The 22612-nt window shown below is 41.9% G+C and overlaps 1 protein-coding gene across 3 annotated transcripts in view; it reads left to right on the top strand.

Moving 5' to 3' along the window:
* Window positions 1-12660, top strand: part of LOC132399754 (protein diaphanous homolog 3) — a 136728-nt gene extending 124068 nt beyond the window's left edge. For all 3 annotated transcript variants that reach the window (XM_059980465.1, XM_059980463.1, XM_059980464.1), the window contains 3 exons: window positions 9969-10066; window positions 11532-11615; window positions 11706-12660. In XM_059980465.1, coding sequence (XP_059836448.1) covers window positions 9969-10066; window positions 11532-11615; window positions 11706-11834 — 311 coding nt within the window. In that variant the 3' untranslated portion in view covers window positions 11835-12660. The remainder of the gene's footprint in view (window positions 1-9968; window positions 10067-11531; window positions 11616-11705) is intronic.
* The last annotated feature ends 9952 nt before the right edge of the window (window positions 12661-22612 follow it).

Consider the following 22612-nt stretch of genomic DNA (forward strand, 5'->3'; position numbering starts at 1 on the left):
GAGGAGGTACGGTTCTGTCTCATTTGTTCACCTCAAGCCACAATTGTTCTAGGGTATCCATGGCCGACCAACAATATCCCCACATCAACTGGTCTACCAGGAGGATAGCCAAATGGAGCCAGCCTTGCCATGCCAACTGTCTGCGGTCAGCCCTATCTTCCAGGGAAGCTACCGTGACCACGCCTGTCCCGGAACCACTCGATTTGTCCTGAGTCCCCACAGAATACCATGTCCTGGGACTGGTATTCAGTAAATAACGGGCCCTTTCCCTGCCTCCACACCGCCCATATGATTGTGCCACCGCTCTTCTCCCCAGGGCCTTGCAGCTGCCTTTTTAACATCCCAACTGGAGAGAGGCCATGGAGAAATACATTAGTGAGTCCCTCATGCGGGCATTATCAGACCTTCATCTTCCCCGGTAGGTGCTAGTTTCTTCTTTGTAGAAAATAAAGACAGGTTGCTTCGTCCTTATATTGATTACAGAGGCCTAAACAGCATAACAGTTAAGAATAAGTACCCTTTACCCCTCATCAGTTCGGCTTTTGAACCACTGCATGGAGCCACCATTTTCTCAAAGCTGGACCTCTGTAACGCATACCATCTAGTCAGGGTGAGGGAGGGGGACGAGTGAAAGCTGGCCTTGTATACACCTCTGGGACTCTTTGAATATTTGGTCATGCCGTTTAGCCTCACCAATGCTCCTTCCGTTTCTCAAGCCCTCATTAATGGCATACTGAAAGACTTTATTAATCGGTTCGTATTCGTTTACCTGGATGATATCCTGGTATTTTCTAGCACCCCCCGGGAACATGTTCACCATGTCCGTCAAGTCCTCCAAAGATTGTGGGAAAGCCAATTATTTGTGAAGGTGGAGAAATATGAGTTTCACGTTCCTTTGGTCAGCTTCCTGGCTTATATCATCGAGAACGGGCAGGTGAGAGCAAACCCCGAGAAGATCCCGGCAGTGGAAGACTGGCCTAGGCCCATGACCCACAAACAACTTCAACAATTCCTGGTGTTTGCAAACTTCTACTGCTGATTTATTAGAGATTACAGTCGAGTGGCGACCCCCCTTACCTGGCCTCCTACCCCCTTCTGCTGGGACTCTGAAGCTGAATCGACATTCAGCAACCTGAAGAGGCGGTTCACCACCGCTCCCATCCTGGTCCAACCGGACCCAGCCCGTCAATTCATTGTCAAGGTGGTCGCCTCTGACACTGGGATAGGAGCAGCCATGTCCCAGCAATCAAGTTTGGACAAAAAGATTCACCCCTGCACCTTCTATTCTCACCGACTGTACCCCGCTGAGCGAATTTATGATGTGGGGAATCGGGAACTCTTGGTGGTCAAGCTAACATTGGAAGAATGGAGGCACTGGCTTGAGGGGGCAGAACAACCGTTTGTGGTATGAACTGATCATAAAAACCTGGGGTATATTCAGACTACCAAACATTTGAACTCCTGCCAGGCCCATTGGGCGTTATTCTTTGGACAGTTCAAGTTTTTCCTCACATACCATCCAGGGCCCAAGAACAGGAAGCCGGACGCGCTCTCCCAACAATCTGACTCCAAGGAGGACACTTCCAGCCCAGGGACTACCCTCCCACCGTCCTACGTGGTCGCCACCCTCACTTGGGAGATCGAGTCCGAAGTAAAAGAAGCCCACTGAGATGACCCCGACCCCGGCAATGGACCCGGCGATCGCCTGTATGTGCCTATTTCCGTCAGGTCCTAGGTTCTTCAATGGGGGCACACATCTCAGTTCGCCTGCCACCCCGGGAGTGATCGGACCCTAGCGCTCCTGAAAAAACTCTTTTAGTGGTTGTCCATGGAGGCGGATATCCATTCCTGTGTCTCAGCTTGTTCCATCTGTGTCCGGGGCAAAGCCTCTCATCGGCCCCCTGCGGGTTTACTTCCTCCTCTACCTGTCCCTGGTCACACATCGCCCTAGACTTAGTCACCGGTCAACCCCCTTCACAAAGGAACGCCACCATATTCACCTTGGTAGACCAGTTCTCCAAGGCGGTGCACTTTGTAGCCCTCCCTAAATACCCTTCTCCTCAAGAAATGGCCTATCTTCCCATCCGTCACGTCTTTCGCCCCCACGGAATCCCCGCAGACATCGTCTCCGAATGAGGTCCCCAGTTCGTCTCACAGGTATGGAAGACCTTCTGTCAAGCCTTAGGTGCAATGGTCAGCCTGTCATCTGGCTTCCACCCCCAGTCGAACGGCCAGACGGAATGGGTCAACCAAGACCTGGAGGTGACGCTACATTGTGTAACGGCAAACAACCCATCGACCTGGAGCGACCACCTCCCGTGGGTTGAGTATGCCCACAACTCTCAGGTGAGCTCGGCCATTGGAAGGTCTCCATTCGAGTGCTCCCTGGGGTACCAATCCCCGCTGATCCCCGCACAAGAAGAGGAGATTGCAGTACTATCAGTTCGGGACCATATCGATCGGTGCCTTAAGGTTTGGGAGGAGACACACACGACCCTACTCAGATCAGTAAAACACAATAAGAAGACGGCCGACTGACACTGGACTCCGGTGCCTGAGTGCAAACTGGGGCAGATGGTGTGGCTTTCATCCAAGGATATCCTACTCAAGAACGAGCATAGGAAACTTGCCCCTCACTTCCTGGGACCATTCAAGGTTGAAAGTGTTATCAATCCCACAGCAGTCCGCCTAAAACTGCCAAGATCTATTGCATCCACCAGACTTTTCATGTTTTCCAGTTAAAGCCAGTTTCCGTCAGCCCCTTGCGTCCTCCGGCTGAGACTCCCCCACCTGCCCGTATCATCGACAGCCATCTGGCATACACTGTCCGAAGACTACTGGATGTGCACTGTAGGGGCAGGGGTTTCCAATACCTGGTAGACTGGGAAGAGTACGGTCCAAAAGAGTGTTGCTCCTTCATCCTGGACCCTTCCGTCATTCAGGACCTTCATCAGGACAATCCAGACAGGTCTGGAGGATCGCCTGGAGGCTCCCGTTGAGGGAGGGGTACTGTCATGGTCCCTTCTGGCAATCCCCCACCTTGCTATTTACCTCAGGAATTGGGGCCCCAATCCCCTCGTTTAGTTTCCAATCATTCCCCTGTTCCACTAACTACACACACCTGTTTTCCATCAGAAAATGCAGGATAAAGACCCTCTGACCACAACAAGGAGCTGTCAGTTCATTGGTTGACTCTGATGTGAGTAACCTTGTTTCACGGTTCTTAGGACTGCCAGTTCTAAGTCTAGCATTGCTCCTGGATACTGATTCCATGCTCACTATGTCAATAACACCTCCTGACTCTGCCTCCACGCCTGTGTTCTGCACTTGGGTTTGTCCACCGCCACACCCGTGCAAAGGTCGGTGCTGGGCCCACAACTGTTCACAACATATGTTAATGATCTGGAAGAGGAGACTGAGTCGGTGCTGGGCCCACAACTGTTCACAATATACGTTAATGATCTGGAAGAGGGGATCGAGTCGGTGCTGGGCCCACAACTGTTCACAATATACGTTAATGATCTGGAAGAGGGGACTGAGCATAGTGTATCTAAATTTGTTGATGATAGTCCCCCATGACAATTGTAACATTGCCCTTTCGGCAAGCTTCATCTTTGTCCCATTGTAATTTGTAGGCCATATCCTTATTGGCTATCTGTATCCATCTCCCATCAATGTCTTCTTACTTTTGCAGTTCCTTAGCTCTATCAATGGTTCAACACCTAACAACCCTAAGTCGCCTCTTTCTAATAATTTGATTTCAGTTTTGAACAACATAACAATGCTGTCCCCTCTGCCTTCCTGCTTATCCTTTTGTTACAATGTGTATCCTTGGACATTAACCTCTCAGCTATAATCTTCTTCCAGCCATGATTCAGTGATGCCTACAATGTAACATCTGCCAATCTGTAACTGTGCTACAAGTTCATCTACCTTATTCCATATACTGTGTACTTTCCAATATACCACCTTCAGTCCTGTATTCACCCTTTTGGACCTTGTCCACCTTTTACATTGCAACTCATCCTGTTGACTGTAATTTTGCCCCATCAACAGCCTCTCCTCACTACGCATTGTCTCTTTGTAAACTGGCTACCCCATCTTCAGCATTATTATCCGCCTTTACTACGATACTTCCTGCATTAAAATAGATACAGCTCAGGACACTAGTCGCATCTTGCTCAACCTTTTGATTCCTGACGTTGTCTGGTCTTACCAACATCTGCCTCCACAACCTCTCCACTAACTGTTCTGGCACTCTGGTTCCCATCCCCCAGCAACTCTAGTTTAAACCCAACATGCAGCATTAAAAAACCTTCTGGCTAGGATATCAGTTCCCTTCCAGTTCAGGTGCAAGATGTTCCTCCTGTACAGGTTCCACCTTCCCTGGAAGAGAGGCCAATGATGGAAAGATCTTATGCCCTCCCTCCTACTCCAATTCCTTAGCCATGTATTAAACCGTATAATCTTCCTAGTTCTGTCCTTATTAGAAGGTGACATGGGTAGCAATCCTGAGAGCACAACCCTAGAGGTCCTGCTCTTTAACTTCGCACCTAACTCCCTGAAGTCTCTACGTAGAACCTCATCATTTGTGCTGCTCATGTCATTGGTACCTATATGGACCATGACTTCTGGCTGTTCACCCTCTCAATTAAGAATGCTTAAGTCTCAATCTGAGATATCCTGGACCTGGCACACGGGAGGCAACATACCATCCTGGAATCTGGTTCTCGCTGACAGATCCTCTTGTCCATTCCCCTAACTAGCGATCCTTTATCAACACAGTGTGCTTCTTCTTCTCCCTTCTGAGTCAGAGGCAGACAGTACCAGAAACCAGGCCACTGTGACTTTCCTCTGTTAGGTTATTTCCCTTGCGCTTGCCCCTGCCTTCCTTTAATTTGCTTCTGCTCATCAATTCCAAATGCACCTTAACACTGTAGAGACCTGCTGCTACATTTGTACTTGGGCAGTGGACCTGATTGAAGCCCCCTCCACTCAAAACTTCCAACGTCTGGATTGACCACTAGTCAAAGTTCTTTTTTGCTGTAGCGACCTGCTGCAGCCTCTTGTACTCGGGCAGTGAACCTGACTGAAGTCCCCTTCTCTCAAAACTTCCGACATCCAGACTGGCTGCCGCATCTGCATCTGCTCAAGAGCAGGAAATATTGCACATTGTTGAAAAGCAGACTGGACAAAACATCCCACCAAGATATTTTGAATTTATGCATTCTTTATCATGAATTTTGTGAAGGTATGAGACAATGTATTTATTTAGATATCTCCTTCTCTTCCAAGCTATCTTCCCCACACAGCAAACTTCAGTCCTGTCCGGGCATTTAAATGTTAAAACAACTTGTCAACTGACGTATTATTTGATATTGTATTTGTGCCTCTCAGCCAATGATATGTATGTCTTATCAGAATCTGAAATGAAATGGAGTTTCAGTAGGACAAAGGAACAAGGGCAATGAAATCAGATTACAATGGAGCATAGCAATTACTTTTCACACTAACCCATGGTTCACTCTAACTGCTTCAGGTTTGCTAAATGCCTCCATCATGGAAAACTGAGCATGTGGGATTTACAGTTGTCTGTAGTAACACCAGAGTTACTGTAACACTATTTGCAAGTGTTCTGAGGAAATTCTAGCCAAACAAAGTATTTGGACCAGAGGTTGTTTACAATGCACTGCAAATGGGATTTTATTTCAAACCTGTTAATGTGATACTTATATGGTTTCTTTGATTTTGCTTATGTACTTTCCATGCATATGATGTACGAGTACAGTAATGTGCCTAGATATGGAAAATGGCATCCATTGGCATGTAACTTCCAGAAATTCCTCTGCCCCAATGCCAACAGCAAGCACAACAGCATGATTCAATAAGACTTCAAAGAAACCTCCCTAGGCCCACGATACAGGTTATACTGCCGGCATATATATGAACTGGGAGCAAGTTGCAAGAGCGTACTTTCTTACAAAAACAATGTTACTCTTCCGCAGAGCTCCCTCTGGCTGAGCGATGGAAGGGAAGAATTAATCTTAAGTAGCACTGTATATGGACAGTTCTGTTGGATTAAACAGGAAGGGGCATTGTTTTAAGATGCTTGGAAGCATGTACAGAGGGGATGTCAGTGGTAAGTTTTTCACACAGAGTACGTGGAAAGCACTGCCAGCGACAGTGGAGGATGTGGATACAATAGGGTCTTTTAAGAGATAGGAACATGGAGCTTAGAAAAACAGGGCTATGTGGTAGGGTAAATCTAGGCAGTTTCTAGAGTAGGTTACATTGTCGGCACAACATTGTGAGCCAGAGGGCCTGTAATGTGCTATAGATTTCTATGTTCTATGTTCATTGCTGCTCAAGTTAACCCCTGTGGCGGAACTATCAACTGCTGCCCAACCACTCACCAATCTGAAAGAACAACTGAAGGTGTTTCAAACTTTAAAGGTGACATTTTGTACTGCTCCTGCATTAAGAATCCCTGCTACAGGTAAGCCATTTACTCTGTATGTCAAAAAGAAATGCATGTTGGCAGTCTTAACTCAAGAGCATGGAAACCGACAGCTAGTTACTACTCTGCCAAGGGATTATACACTGATGGCTCCTCAATGACTGAGTGGGGAATTCCAACGGTTGTTTCTGGAACAGAAGTTCTAGCGTCAGGAAGCATGGCTCCTGTCCAACAGTCAGAAATAAAAACTCTGATAGAAGCCTGTAAGGTGGAAGAAATAAGATCAGCTAATATCTACCCTGACTCTCAATATGCTTTAGGAGGTCATGATTTTTGAAACTTATGGAGACAATAAGGATTTCTTATTGCTGTAGGGACCCCAATCAAGAATTGACAATTAGTATAAGAACTCATGAATGTTGCACAATTGACGTCAGAAGTTGCTGTTTTAAAATGTATTAAAAGCCACTTCAAAACGGCTACCATGTAAAGCCATGGAAATATGTTTGTGGATGAAATTGAGAAAAAGGTAGACAAAAACAAGAAAAATAAGTTTAAAAAGTCAAAGAATTGGAAGAAGAGCTGACAACATATGCAGCGAACCTGACAACTGAAAGAATGGAAACAAAGTTGGACTGGGGATTGCCACGTCATCTCGTCTCTGACAAGGAATATGTTTCACTGGAGTTTTTGTCAGGAACTAAGTTGAATACTGAACATTGAATGGTGTTTTCATTGTTCATGTCACCCAGAGTCATCAACATAAGTCGAATGAATGAATAAATGAAAGCATCAAATAGTAATTGAAGTCTCACGAGGAAGCCATGCTGTAGTCTACAACACTTCTTATGGAGCATCAGAGCAATGCTAAACAAGAAAACTAAACTAAGTCCGTTCAAGGTGGTATCAGGGTGTCCCAGGAACCATGGATCTCACAGAGGCTGATATACACTTTATGGCAGACAGTCTAGTCAACTATTGTGTGAAATTAACCCATGATGTACTTCTCGGCAGGCTTCTGATACTTGAAGTACGTCTACAGGAGGACACACCCTGATTCCTGGTGAATGGGTCCTGATTAAGAAACCACATAAGGGACCACTGAGAGCGCGATGAGAAGGTCCTTATCAAGTGCCAATAATTACTAATTTGGTAGTAAAAGTTAGTGGATACACGCCAGCCACTGCAGGCGAGCTGAAGTGCTACTTGACAAGGGAAAACATACTCTGTGGTTAATGTGCTATTAAACTCTGGCACAGTACTTATGCAGCTGGGCTACAGTGAGTAGATCACTAACCAGCCAGAATACTTTGAACATTGCCTACAGCAACTAGGCATTAGGAAGCTTATTCCACTATTATTTGTTGTTATAATTTTGCCTATTTTACCGATTCACAATGTGCCAGTTGAGATAACTCATAGTATATACATGTGCATATCACATTAATTTGTTGATGTTGTTAATGCCTTTAGCTTTTGGGTATGTTGACGTATATCACGCACTTCAAAATATTCATCAATGCAAGGGATTCCTGCAGATCCAGAACAAAAAATTCTTGGATATTTCAGCAATCGTGATGTCGACTTTATACTCATGGGAGACATAAATATACAATGGTCATGCTCCCCACATAGCATCTTAAACGGGATCATTTATCAGCATGATTTAGGGGTATCATATATGTGGTCATACTTGTGTCTTATCCTGGGTTATCTCTGTATCTGCATCCAATGTTCATGACAAAGCTATTAAATCTTGTTGTGTTTTCACTACAGAAGCTACCTTCTGCGAGAGTTCAGAAGGTGCCATTGCAGCAGGGTAAAGTTCATGCAATTGCACTTTACATTAAATGAGGTAATGACTCTGGAATTTTCATTGATGATATCCATCAGGAAAAAATATTACAATTGAACAAGGCTCCTGTTGATTAGTAAGGAATGGTCTAAGTTCGTCGATCAATACATACTTTAATGTGTGGAAGTGGTGACTATCCCTCCCGTCTGTATAATCAGTTAGGATTATGTTTTTCCTGCTATGACACTATGCAGACTTTACCTTTTACACCCCCCCACCCCCAGCTGATTTTGCATCAACTTTATTCTCATTTTATGGTGTTGCAAGGAGTATAAAAGAGATTAAAAATGTTGCTGCAGCTTTAGGTACAGTAAGCAATGACACTGCTGATGCCTTGGGAAATGTAACAACAGAAATAGTCACTGTGTGTAAGATGGTTCTTTAAATCAAATGGCATTAGATCTTCTCTTAGCAGTTCGGCGGGGGGGGGGGGGGGGTGGAATCATGCGCAGTTAAAGGCAAGGAGTGTTCTACTTACATACCTGATGAGTCTAAGGACAAAACTGGTTTGCCTGATCATAGTTTTAAAGAAGCAGGCAAAATACATCAATCTGATGGATGAGATTTCTTCGACTGGATTCATCCAAGTCTTGGAACCTGGGGTTACTCCATATTATGAGTTCTTATATGTATCCTGTTATACCTGATCATAATTTACATCCTTTTACTTGCATAAGAGTGCATAAGAGATTGAATAGTTCAAACTCACATGAGTGTGCCAACGAATCTGCCAAGCCATGATGTAATTCTATGAATACTTTGAAGAATATAGACCATTTGATATTTCCATAACTTCAGTAGCTTTTGATTGTTTTATATTTAATGTAGTTCTTCTGCCTCTGAAATTTCAGATGATGTGATGTTAAATGGATGATTTAGAATGGGGGGGAGGGATTGTTGGATCAGACTGTTTAATTGTCATTAACTTTGTAGTAGAGTAGTTAATCGTTTGCTTGTATTGTATATAAATACCTATAACTATACATATAACTGTTTAGTATCTTTCCTGGTTGGCAGTGCATGTATATACACTTGTTCAATTTGTCCCCTATTAGTGACATTTGTATGATTCTGGAAGCTTGGTATTGCATTATTTGAATAGGGACTATCTGATTAACTCTTATCTACAAATTTGAATGGAATGTCTTTTACCTGTGGTATAAAAAGAACTGACAATATTGTCCTGCCATCTTTGCTAATTCTTTCCCTTCCCGTACTGGACCTCTGTTACAGTCTGTTTCCAACTCTTTATTCTTTTAGTGCTTATTACAACAATTGTGAAGCAACAGGTTTATGCCTCTAGCATCAAAAGCATCAGAACCCAACAATTTCCACTGTACTTGTTCATGTCTGATTGCACAGACTAATTCATATTTAATTGAAGGCATTTAATGAGGTGCAGTGCTGTATGCATCACTGTTCCCTTATTTGCTTTATATGAATGCCTTACTGGAGCCTTAGGAGAACAGCTGGGTGCATTGTTGCAATACCTCACTTGGTGCACAACAGCAGAGAATGGAATTGTATCACCAAGGCAGACCAAGTAAATTTCTAATTGGTCAAACTATTATATTCACTGTTCTGGCAATTTTGTTTTAGCTGTTTTGTTATGAATCCCTAAATAAGAATAACTGATGTCATGTTTTTGCACTATAGTTTTAAAGAATGAGATGGCAAAAATCATTCTACATAAAAAGACACTCAAGCCAAAGAACAAGAACAGCTCAGACTGGCAGTTCTACAATGAACTAAAGGTAACTTCAGGAGAAAGGTGTATGATTTATAATATCTGCACTGCAACATTAGAAAAAATATTGAATTTAGGAGCTTTATCAAATATAATCTTGAACTAAGGGGAATAATGTACTTAAAAGGGATTTTTAAATGTGGAATCATAAACAATGTACTATTTGATGTCATTAATGATCTTTTTATGACACATAAGGGAAAACTTCAGTGAACATGATTTTCGTGTTATTTCTATTAATGAATAGGCTGCTAATGTTCAACTTTCATATCAAGATGAAATGCAATGTTAATATCAGTGGTGTCCTTTCCTGCAATCTGTCTATAATATTTATCTCTCTGTCAAAATCACTAAAGCAGATTACCTGGTGATTACCATATAGAAGTTCACGACTGCATGCTGTAAGCCATTCAGTTCCACACTTGCTATTTTGCAACTGTGACCACACTTCGAAAGGTATTTCATTGTCTGTGAAGTGCTTAGGGATGTCCTGAGGTCATGACTGATATTATAGAATAGCAATATTTTTCTCCATTATGATTCTGTTAGCTTAGGGTATGATACAGAGCAAACTATGTTTTGTATCTCAAACCATCAAGAGCCTGTTACTCCTATATTAATTTTCTTCGGGTTCAGCTTTGAAATACTGAGACATTGATCAATGTCAACAATTCAGTTGCTGAAACTGCCTTCAGGTCTTACTAAAGTCTTCTCTCATAATCCTTAAAATCCTTTTTATATTTAGTCATTCTCTGAAGCAACATCCCGGTCTTTGACACAGACCTGTTACAGAGGATATTGTATCAGAGCCTTTCTTTGTTCCACCCCCCCATCAGTGTAGTACCACAGATATTGCTCCCTTCCTCATACTCTTTATTGTAATGATATAACTCAGATTACAGAAATGCTGGAGAATTTGATGGTGTGGTTGAAACTGGCTTCAGACACTGTCATGCAACTATCTGTTTTGATTTATGATCATTTCCATCTAAAAGCATGAAGGACACTTCTGTTTTAGCATGAGGAGTGCAAGAAAGTATACACTGTGCAAGAGTCCAGTGTCTTGTAATAAGATATTTATCCAGATATTGCACAATGCTATTTTTTCAATTAATACTGGCACTGCCACTTTATGCTATTCTTACATAAAGGCTTGGCAGGAGTCACGGAGGATGAACACGTGGCACTAGGAAAAAGAGAAGAATTGAGATGTGCATATTAATAATGAGTTCAAGGTGGGAGTAGCATCAGATCTGAGGTTCCAACAAAACATTAGCTGAATGAACACATCTTTGACAGATTAATCTGAGAAAGTAAGGAATGCTTTGATTCGTAAGGCAATTAAGCCAACAAAGAAATGAAATAAAAAATGAATTTGGTTATATTGAGAAGCCTTTCCATCTAGCTTTCTGAAAACTTGACAGTGAAATGCTTTGAGATTAAAAACAATTTCTTTCTCATTTTGTTTTCAGTCTATAATTCAAAAATATGAAGATGAATTGTCACAGTTGAATAAACAATGTGATGAAATGAAGACACTCTACAATGACATCTTGGTAATATTACTAGAGGCATTTTTGTTTCATTTCTATGTGAGCATTCTCTTGGCATGAAGCTTGAATCTGTTTCTCCTGCTGTTTTGATAGGTTAGATTTGGAGAACCACAAGATCGAGACTCAGAAGTAATGTTCGGATGGATATCTTCCTTCATTAAAAATTTTAAGAGAGCTGTCACAGAACAAAGCAAGCGAAGATTGGAATCAGCTCAGAAATAATATGAACTTCTGCTATAAGAAAGTTTTCTCTTTTTTTTTTGCTTTTTCATGTTTCTCAGAGCAATGCAGAAATTAGCTAAATTAGTAATAGTATGCCAAAATTCAATGTCCTGGAAGGTGAAATGGGAACATCAATTTGTTCATCATACTTGAAGATATTTATCACCTGTGTCACATGCTGTTTGAGAGAACAAAAAGGGGTAATATTCTCAAGCCTCCCATGAGTGTTAATCACATGAGCCAACTGAGGAAAACAGTCCTGGATAATTCAATGGCCCATTAAATGGATAGAAAATCAATTTTGTAATGGATAATAAAGCACATTATGAAAAGATCAGGTATATTGTCCGGGATTTTATTACTCTCTGGCACCGATTATGTGTGAATGGTAACTCACTCTGGGCACGGTGGCACAACTAGTAGATGGTTGTTTCACATAGTCTGAGTTCATTCCTGATTTCCTGACTCAGTAATGTGTGCTTGTTGTCCCTGTGATCTTGTAGGTTTATTCCAGGTACCCAGGTTACTTCTGCATGTACAGCATGGATATTGATAGGTTAATTAACCTCTGTAAATTATTCCTCGAGTGTAGGTAAGTGGCAGAACCTGAGAGGAGTTGCTGGGAAGGTGGGGAGCGTAGAAAGGGTTAATGTAGGATTAGTGTTAATGTCTGCTTAGTAGTCAGTGTGGACTTATTGGAATGAAGGTCTGTTTTTGTGCTGAATCTTTCTGTGACAATAACTCTATGACTTTAAATGGAGGTAGATGCATTTTGACCATAGCTGAGTTTTTATAGAGTATGTTTTGTGTCTGAATTCCTTAGCACGCGTGATAGATACTGTTACCTGCAAGCCAATCTACAGCCTTTCTGCTGATATTCAGAATACCTGGGTGAACTATGAAACAGTTGTATGTTCTTTTTTTAATATTGGGTGCAAAGTGAACAAGGTGTTCATGAATAAGAAGAGTGGTACAGTAGCATAGCTGTTGGCATAATGCCAATTCAGCAAAAGCGAAGAGAGTTCAATTCCGTTGATCTCTGTAAGGAGTTTGAATGTTCTTCCCATACCAGCGTGGGTTTCCTCTGAATGCTCTAGTTTCTTCCCAAGTTCCAAAGACATGTGAGTCAGTAGGTTAATTGGTACATGGATATAATTGAGCAGCATGGGCTCTTCAGGTCAGAAAGGCCCCAGAAGGGTATGTTACCATGCTGCATCTCAAATAAAAATAAATATGTTAGTTTTTGGGAAAAATGTGAGGTTATACTCTTAATGAAAGATGTATGGGTTTGTGTGATAACATTATAATGTCGACCTTGAGCTTAAACTACTTTGTACTTTTGTATGATGGGAAAAAAAAGAAAATCTTTTGGACTGTGATAAGTTTAAATAGTCATGAAACTGCAGCAGCCTAGCAACTATGCAACAATGATTGCCACTAATTATCCAGTAGTAGTCAACAGGGATGGCTCATACTGGAAATACAAATGTTATTTTGTTGTGGAGATGGAGGTGGTGATGTTAATGGATGTGGCGTGGAGGGAGATTCTTGATGGTGATGAATGCTTGATGCCTGATCATTACAGCCACTTGAGTTAAAACATCCTTGTTGCAATATTGTTCAAAGAATCTGGGTAAAATTAATGAAAAATTGCATTTAAAACATACTGTGAAATATTGAATAAATACCATAGATTAAGAAGTAAAATGGTACAAAAAATCTTTATGTTTTTGAAGTTTGATATTAATTTCTTCTTCTTTATTAGAAATTGGTATTTGGGATTCAGGTTTTTGTTTTTGTTCAAATGTTTGAGTGATTGTTCCAGGATAAAAAAACACAGCTCCATAGGATTGATTTGTAGAATTATTGAAGCTCCCACTGTTCAACTGTGCAAACTTTGAGTGTCCAGATTCACACGATTAGCATCAGTTAGTATGACACTATTACAGCCCAGGGTATTCTGCAGTTTGGAGTTCAGTTCCGGTGCCATTCTGTAAGGATTTTCTGTGTGTCCTCCCTATGGAATGCGTGAGTTTTCCCCGGGTGCTCTGGTTCCCTCCCACAGTCCAAAGATGTACAGGGTAGGTTAATTGGTCATTGTAAATTGTGCCAGGATTAGGTTAGGGTTAATCAGGGTTGTGGAGTTACTTGGGTGACATGCCTTGAAGGGCCTACTCCATGCTGTATTGTTAAATAAATAAAAAATAATCCCTAGAACCTAATATGGTTTATGTTTTTATTTGTAGTTGTAAACATCTCCTTTTTCCAGTCAGGTTAATATTACTGATGAAGGCTTCTGTTTAGATCATGCACTATTATCATATAAGTTTTATTGCTTTATATTTGATTGGTCATTTGGAATGGTATGTGTCTTTCATGTTACTGTCATCTTCACTGCACCTAATATCTTATCCTAGTTCCAAATCCCCTTCCATTCTGCGCCTTGGAATGCATCTGTCTGTCGGTCCTCTTGAGAGTGCTGTCTGTCATTATCCATCTGTTGTTATATTCTATCTACTAAATGCACTTGGAAACTTTCATTCAGGATATTGTCTAAATGGTCTTTTGGTGCTAGATAACACAGTTAGGTTTTGCTATCTCAGCAAAAGACCAGTTATTGGCCAAGCAAAGCCCACAGTTCAGCTATTTGATAAAACAGCAAGAGATTTACTGTGAAGAAGTGGAATGGAATATAGGAAAGGAAGGCTTCCTGCAGTGTGATAGAAAAGTCCTGAATGCTGAAGGAGAACTAAGATGCTGTTGTGTGGTGATTTGGAGGAACTGAAGGACAGGGAAGAGTTGTGATGGGACATTCAAAAAAATCAGCTTCAAAGGAAATGCTTTTTTTCCCATCAGTTTTATCACAATCATCTTATCTGCACCAAACATCTTATCCTAGTTCTAAATCTCTTGTCATTCTGTACCTGTGCATGCATCTGTCTGTCTGTTCTTTTGATAGTTCCTTTGTGTGCTGTCCATCATAACCCATCTGCTGACACTTATAGTTTGCCTTCTGACTGCACATAGAAGCTATTAAACAAGAGCTGTTTAAATTGTCTTTAGACAATGGTCTGTGCTTCCGGTAACTTACTTCAGAGTCATAGATTAATGTCCAAATTTCTCTTAAATGTTGAAAGTGAACCCACATTCTTCACTTCCTCTGGCATCTCATTCAACACTCTTGCCGCCTTCAGAATGTATAAGTTCCACTTCAGCTTTTTACCTTTCACCCTTAAACCATGACCTCAGTGGAAAAAGCCTGCGTGCATTTACCCTAAATATGTCCCTCATAATTTTGAATACTATCAAATCTCCCCTTATTCTCCTATCTGTAAGGAATCAAGTCCTATCTTGTTCAACCTTTCCCTACAACTCAGGTCCTCAAGTCCTGGCAACATCATGTAAATTTTCTTTGTGTTCCGGCAATCTTCTTGACATCTTTTCTGTAGGTAGGTGACAGATCTGCACACAATATTCCAAATTAGACATTACCAATGTTTTGTACAACTTCAACATAACATCCCAACTCCTGTACTCAATACATCGAATGTGCCAAAAGCTCTCTTTTCAATTCTACACACCTATGACACCACCCTTAAGGAATTATTGATCTGTCCCAGAACCCTCAGCTCCACTGCACTCCTCAGCGCCTTACTGCTCACTGTGTAAGTACTACCCTGGTAGGTCCTCCCAAACTGACACCACTTTCAATGAATTATGGACCTGCATTATCATATCGCTTTGGCCTACCATACTTCTCAGTGTTCACTGTGTAAGACTTACCCTGGTTGGTCCTCCCAAAGTGCAAAATCTCACATAAATCACGTATGCCATTTTTTCAGTCCGTTTTTCCAGCTGGCTTTGATGCCCCCATATTTGAAGTCATCCACAAATTTGCTGATTCGTTAACCATATCATCATCCATATCATTGATCTAGGTGACAAACAACTAAGGACCCAGCACTAATTCCTGCAGCACGCTACTAGTCACAGGCCTCACAGAGGGGCAGCCATCTACTACCATTTTCTGGCTTCTCCCATGAAGCCAATGTCCAATCCAATTTATTAGCTCATCCTGAATACCAAGCAATTTAACCTTTTTGACACGCTCCCATGCAGGACCTTGTCAAACACCTTGCTAAAGTCCACGTAGATGACATCCAGTGCCTTGCCTTCATCAACTTACCTGGGAACTTCCTTGAAAAACTTTATAAAACCTAACACACAAAGCCATGTTGACTATCCATAATCAGTCTCTGACTATCCAGATATGTGTGTGTGTATATATATATATATATATGTCTGGTCTTTTGGAATACTTTTCAATAAATTATCCACTGCTGAGGTCAGGCTCATTGCCTGTAATTTTGCAGCTTATTGCTAGAGCCTTTCTTAAACAATGAAACAATATTAGCTACACTCCAGTCCTTTGGCATCTCACCAATGCCAAGGACATTTTAAATGTCACTGCTAAGGCCTCTGCAATTTCTGCGCTAGCCTTCAGGATTTATCCACCCTAAGCAGCAAACACCTCCTCCCCTGTAATCTGTCTACAGTCTATGACCTCACTGCTGTTTGGCCTCAGTTCTACAGACTTAGTCTGCATCTCCCAAATACATACAGATGCAGAAAATCCATTTAAGGTGTACCCCATCTCTTTTGGCTTCATGCACTCTGATCTTCAAGAGGACTAAATTTGTTCCTTTCAATCCTTTTGCACCCAATATATACGTAGAAGCCCTTGGGACTCTTCTAGTTGGGACCTCTATGTATTGATTAACTTTTGACAAACTTTATCCCATCCTGTCTTTTTATAGTATGGGAGTTCCAGTCAATATGTTGAAAATAAAAAAAAACTGCTATCACCACCCTATGTTGTTTGCAACAGTCTGTGATCTCGCTACATATTTACTGCTCTAAATTCAGCTGACTTTTGGGTAGTCTACAATATAAACCCATTAAAGTGACAGTGCTTCTCCTTATAGATGCTGTCTGACCTGCTGTGTACCACCAGCATTTTGTGTGTGTTGTTTGAATTTCCAGCATCTGCAGATTTCCTCGTATTTGCCCATTAAAGTGGTCATCCTTTTCTTATTTCTCATTTCCAGCCATCTAACCTCAATAGATGTGTTCTCCAGTCTGTCTTGTCTGAGTATTGCTGTGATGTTTTCCCTGACTACTAATGCCACCAGTTCCCCTTTAATTCCTCCCGCTCTATCATATTTAAAACAATTGAATCCTGGAACACTGAACAGCCAATCCTGCCTTCCTACAGCCTCATCTCACTAATGGCTATTAAGTTATAATTCCACAGTTTGAAGTGGATTCAAGTTCTAAGCTTAAAAACAGGATAATAAACCCCTCCAGTTCAGGTGTAAACCATCCCATCTGTACAAGTTCCACTTTACTTGGAAGAGACCCCTAAGATCCAAAAATCTGATCCCCTCTCCCATAGTACTTCCTCAGTCACATTTTAAATTGTATTATCTCCCTATTTCTAGCCTCAATAGCACATGGCACAGGTAGCAATTGTGAGATCACAACCCTGGATATCCTGCCTTTACCCAACTCCCAGAACTCACTTTGCAGAACTTTGTCACCCTTCCTACCCATGCCATTGATACCGACATTGACCACGAATTCTGGCTGCTCAGCCTCCCATTTAAAAATGCAGTGCACTCGATCTGGGATATCCCCGACCCTGAATCCCAGAAGCAGCATGCTGAACCATCTTGGAATCACATTTCTGTCCACAGAACCTGCTGTCTGTTCCCCTTACAACACTTCTCCACACTTTCCCTTCTGAGCCATGGTGCCATATTAAGTGTCGGGGACCTGACCACTCTGGCTTTCCTCTGCATTATATGGTTGGGACTGAATCTATATGGATCTGCCTAACTCCTTACAGTCTGCACGTGGCTGCATTTACCTGAGCTGCAATGCAGAGAGCTGATGCAGCTGAGTCCCTGCTTCTCAGTGACAAGGTGCTGAATCATAGAGAGGCCTCAATAATAAATAGACCTCTAGGATCTTGCACACAGCTCAAAAGTTAAAATTAGCAACTGAAAAAAGTACACGTTTTTGCAAAGCCTTTTAATTTATTTTTAAATTAAATTACATTAAAGCAACAAAACATTAAAATAAAATAATGAAGAAGAAAATAAATATATTCTTCCAGTTTTTCTTATAATTTCTAGATGAACTTAAATGAATGAAGATGTCAATTGATACAGGATTGAGAAGGCAGATTTTGTAAAGTGATCCAACCACAATTAGACTTCATTAGATTCTGCATGAAATCAATTGATGGAATGGGCTCAATATGTCCCAGACTTGGAGGATCTATGTGTTCTCTGGGAGTAGCTTAGCAGTGACTGCTCCCTTCAGATCAACTGACTGCAGCCTGCTTGATTTGTCCGACGGGGATCATAATCCTTGTTTTTACTTTGTGCTCCATTAAGCTACAGATATACAGAATTTTTCCCTTGCAGCTATGTTGCACATTTACCTTTTTAACTGGGTAAGTTATTGACTTTGAAAACCAGCATCCTACTCATGGGAGAGATGGGGGCACCAACTGCATTCACTGAAGTCAAGGAAAACAAACATGTGGTTGTGAATACTACAGATATGGTGATGGTATAGTGGTTAAATTATTTGTAACTCAGGAGCCTCAACTGAAAATACGGAGACATGAATTCAAATCTCATTATGCTGGCAGTGGAATTGATGTTGTAATAATCTGGAATTTAAATTAAAACAAGGTGACCACAATCATTAATATTATTACCAAACACTCAGTACATTGGGCAACTAGGGATGGGGCAGTAAATTATATCTTTGCCAGAGACTTCTAGATTTCAAAAACTGGATTAAAAATAATACCAAATAGTTTCACACATGTTAAACATGATTGACCAAATGAGGAATCTTTCCTTTAGTATTCCTTTTATAATTAATTTTTTTTTTCAAGATTGGCCAAAACCAATTCTCAACCCACTCCAGCTCTTTGGGTTGCAAGATGATCAGTGATCATCTGATAGGTAGTTAGGAAATTGGAAATGACTGGAATTGGCATTGGAGGCTGTACAAAATAGATTCACTAGACAAATTCCCGAGATGAGAGCATTGTCTTATTAGTAGTGACTAAAGAAATTATTCTCTGGTGTTTATAAAATCAGAGGTGATTTTATTCAAGTACATACTGTAAAATCCTTTTGAAACAATACAGGATCAACTTCAAGATGTTTCCATAGGTGACATGTTCTCCCGAACATCAAAAAAGGGCAGGTGACTAAAAAAAATTAAGGGGTTTTCATTTAAAACTGAAGTGCATTGGAAATTCTCCTAGCAGACCATCATGAATATCTGGAATCCTTTTTCCAAGACAGCTGGATCTCTGGAAGTATTTGAAGAGGAAGTTACAGTATTTTTTCAAAGATCAGGTACTTGAAGGCTATTTGGAAGAGGAACTGAGGCCTTGTAATGGGCAGGATTAATCAATCCGACAATTCAAGTGTCCTGATGTGGTAACAAGTGTACAAACACGACATAGTAACTTAAGCCTAATTTATTATCATAAAATAAGCACAAATGAACCACACAAAGTACGACATAGCAAGGCACAAAGATTTCAGGGCTCATAACTCTTAGTCATCACTTGATAGTTGCTGTTATTGGGGAACACGAATTCTGACTCACTCGTGAAACTGTCCCTGGCTCCTAGGCACCAATTGTGATCTCTGGCCCTTGGTTGAAGTCCAGCAAAGCCAGGAAAGGCACCCCCATAAATATGAGTTCCACAAGCACAGAGACAAACTCTTTGATCTTATGCCTCAGCACAGCCTGGTTTTTTTTCTATCAGAAAGCATCCTCTGTCCATCACAAACAAAAGAAAATCTGCAGATGCTGGAAATCCAAGCAACACACACAAAATGCTGAAGCAACTCAGCAGGTCAGCAGCATCAATGGAAAAGAGTATAGTTGATGTTTTGGGCTGAAACCCTTCATCAGGATAGTCCTAATATATCATTCAGACTTTTATGAGTAAAAGTCGGTCTTCATTTACTCATATCTGGACACAACATTCCTTTGGACTTTCAAGATAACATTAATGTCTACACACATAAAGGATAAGGTCAAACACAGTCACTAAGAAAGAATCCATCAACCTAGCTCTCAAAGTGACCAACAGACATTCAGTCATTAACAGACATCCCCATGTTAGTAGTGCCTGAGACTGAGAAAGAATCCAACTGTTATAAAGAAACATTCTACAGGCTTCACGTGCTAAGAGTTCAGAAAGAGTTAAACTGTCATTTTGACCTTACAGACATTTATCCAATGTTTTTCAAAATCTAATATAACACAGGCTTGGACTTACATCCATGATCATACTGAAAAGCGGGGTAAGTTGAGAGGTCAAATGGCCTACTCCTATTCTTATTATGTTCTTAAAGTCCTTGTAACGTTCTCCTTCGCGTGTAAGTGATAACGTCGAATTTAACGTCCGGATAAACCACAGCCAATGCAAACCAGATCGCAGTAAGACTAACCATTTACTGTTCACTCTTCACATTAACATATGGTGAAAACTGTTGATAAAACAATACAAGATTGATACAGTATTTGTTCCTTCCTTAATATCACATTTCAAGTGTAAATACTTGCAAAGGTGACTATAACTACATTACACTAAGGTGCAGTATACAGGGAGAGTTTACCTGCTCCATTGACTACTTTAAATACACTTCCATGCAAACTATCCGCGACTCTTTAACTAACGAAAGCATAAACATTATCTACCGTCGTTACTTCTAACAGGATCGGCATTAACATCTTAGTTCAATATATCGATTATCTATTAACTTACAGCGTTGCTCTCACTGTGATTTCTCATGCCTGCAAACAACTTCTGCTCAGGTGAGCCTCGTGGAAAGCCCCCACCCTCGCGCTAATTTCAAACCGGTGTTTTCCCACAAGACGTGGCGAAACCGGATGTGACGTCATCGCATGCCGATATATTTTACATGCAATGAATACACTTTAAACACTTCTAATTCTAACTAGAAAATACTATTGAATGAATTACTAAGCGAAAATATTATAAACTAAATAACTGTCGTAAAGACAGCACACTCCCCGCTTGACCTTCGTAAGGTCACAATGAGCAGAGTACAAAACTTAGTCTCTTAATCAGTCATTGGGTAGAAGTAGAATAACTTCTGTAACTGGCCCTTGGTAAATTTTTTCACATCGCCTTGGTCGGTAGTCTTCAATTCGATCTTCCTGACATGTCCATCCTCGATAGGGAATGTAGCAGTGATTCTGGCCGTTGGCCAGCTGTTGCGAGCGACTAGCTTGTCCCTGAGCAGGACTAAGTCTCCAACTTGAAGATTCCTGCGGGGTTCTGTCCACTTTCGTCTCTGTTGCAACGAGGGTAGATATTTCTGTCTCCAGCGGGACCAGAACTGATTTGCCAGAGCCTGGACTTGTCTCCATTGCTTTGTGTACAAATCCTTGTCTGAGAAGTCTCCTGGTGGAGGAGGTGCTCCTGCCTTCTGCGTAAGGAGCGTTGATGGCGAAAGTATAAAGGGGTTTTCTGGGTCAGAAGACACAGGTAGGAATGATTGTGCGTTTATAATGGCTGTGACCTCTGCCATTAGGGTGCACAGTACCTCGTGGGCCAATCGGGTGCGTTGCTGCATCTCAGGTTTCCTTTTCCGGGTTTTCCGTAAGGACGTGAACTGTTTGACTGCCTGCTCTTTGTTATCTGGTGAGCGCTGGCATGGTTCTCTGATAGGCAATGGGGCAACCCCATTATTTGCTTCATCTCTGAAGACCTTGGTGTCTTTGGTTTTTAAAGAAATGGTATCTTGAGCTGATTGTGCAAGTTTGTTGTCATACTTCGTTAGAGCGAAGACTGACTGGCCCAGCGACTCGTCGCTTGCCTCGCGCTTGTTAACGCCTTGTTGTGCTTCCTTGATGCACGGGACACTCGGGCAGGGTTGAAAGATTGAATGGCGGCCACTCTCTAGCACATTGGTCTTGAGTGTGTTAACCATCAGTTTGTGTACGTCACCGAGACACACCTCTCCTATCACCACCCAGCCCAGATCCAGACGTTGCGCGAAGGGGGCGTTGAGTGGTCCATTGATCTGCTGCCTAACCTTGTGTACCTGGATAACATCTCTTCCTAATAGCAGGAGTATTTCCGCTTTCGGATCCAGTTCTGGGATGTGTTTGGCGATGTGGTGGAGATGCGGCTGGTGTAGCACCGCACTTGGTGTCGGGATCCCAGCGCGGTTATTCATGATTTCATTGCACTCTAAGAGCGGAGGGAGACAGATGACGACTTTACCATCCAGGGACTCGATCTGGATGCCTTCTGCCTTCCTTCCTTGGGTTTCCATGTTGCCTGAGCAAGTTTTGAGGTAGTATGGGAACCGCTCACTCTCAATGTTGAACAATTTAAAGAACTCTGGACTGACTAGTGAACGATTGCTCTGATCGTCCAGAATCACATAGGCTTTGATGGCCTTGTCTTTGGCTCCTTTAGGGTACACCTTAGTGAAGCAGATCTTGGAACAAGAACGACTTGACTGAGCTTGACCGCAAACTTCTGTACAGTTCGTGCTGACAGCTATTGACCTAGAGTGAGCCTCTCCCTCCCCGCCGTCCTGTTGTGGGGGTGAAGGAGCGCTCTCGGTTTGTGGTGACAGGTCGGGATGCATGGCCTCGACGTGATCTGGGCTGCCACATTCCGGACACTTCACGGC

Source organism: Hypanus sabinus, chromosome 9 (genome assembly GCF_030144855.1).
Source record: "Hypanus sabinus isolate sHypSab1 chromosome 9, sHypSab1.hap1, whole genome shotgun sequence".
NCBI lineage: Eukaryota > Metazoa > Chordata > Chondrichthyes > Myliobatiformes > Dasyatidae > Hypanus > Hypanus sabinus.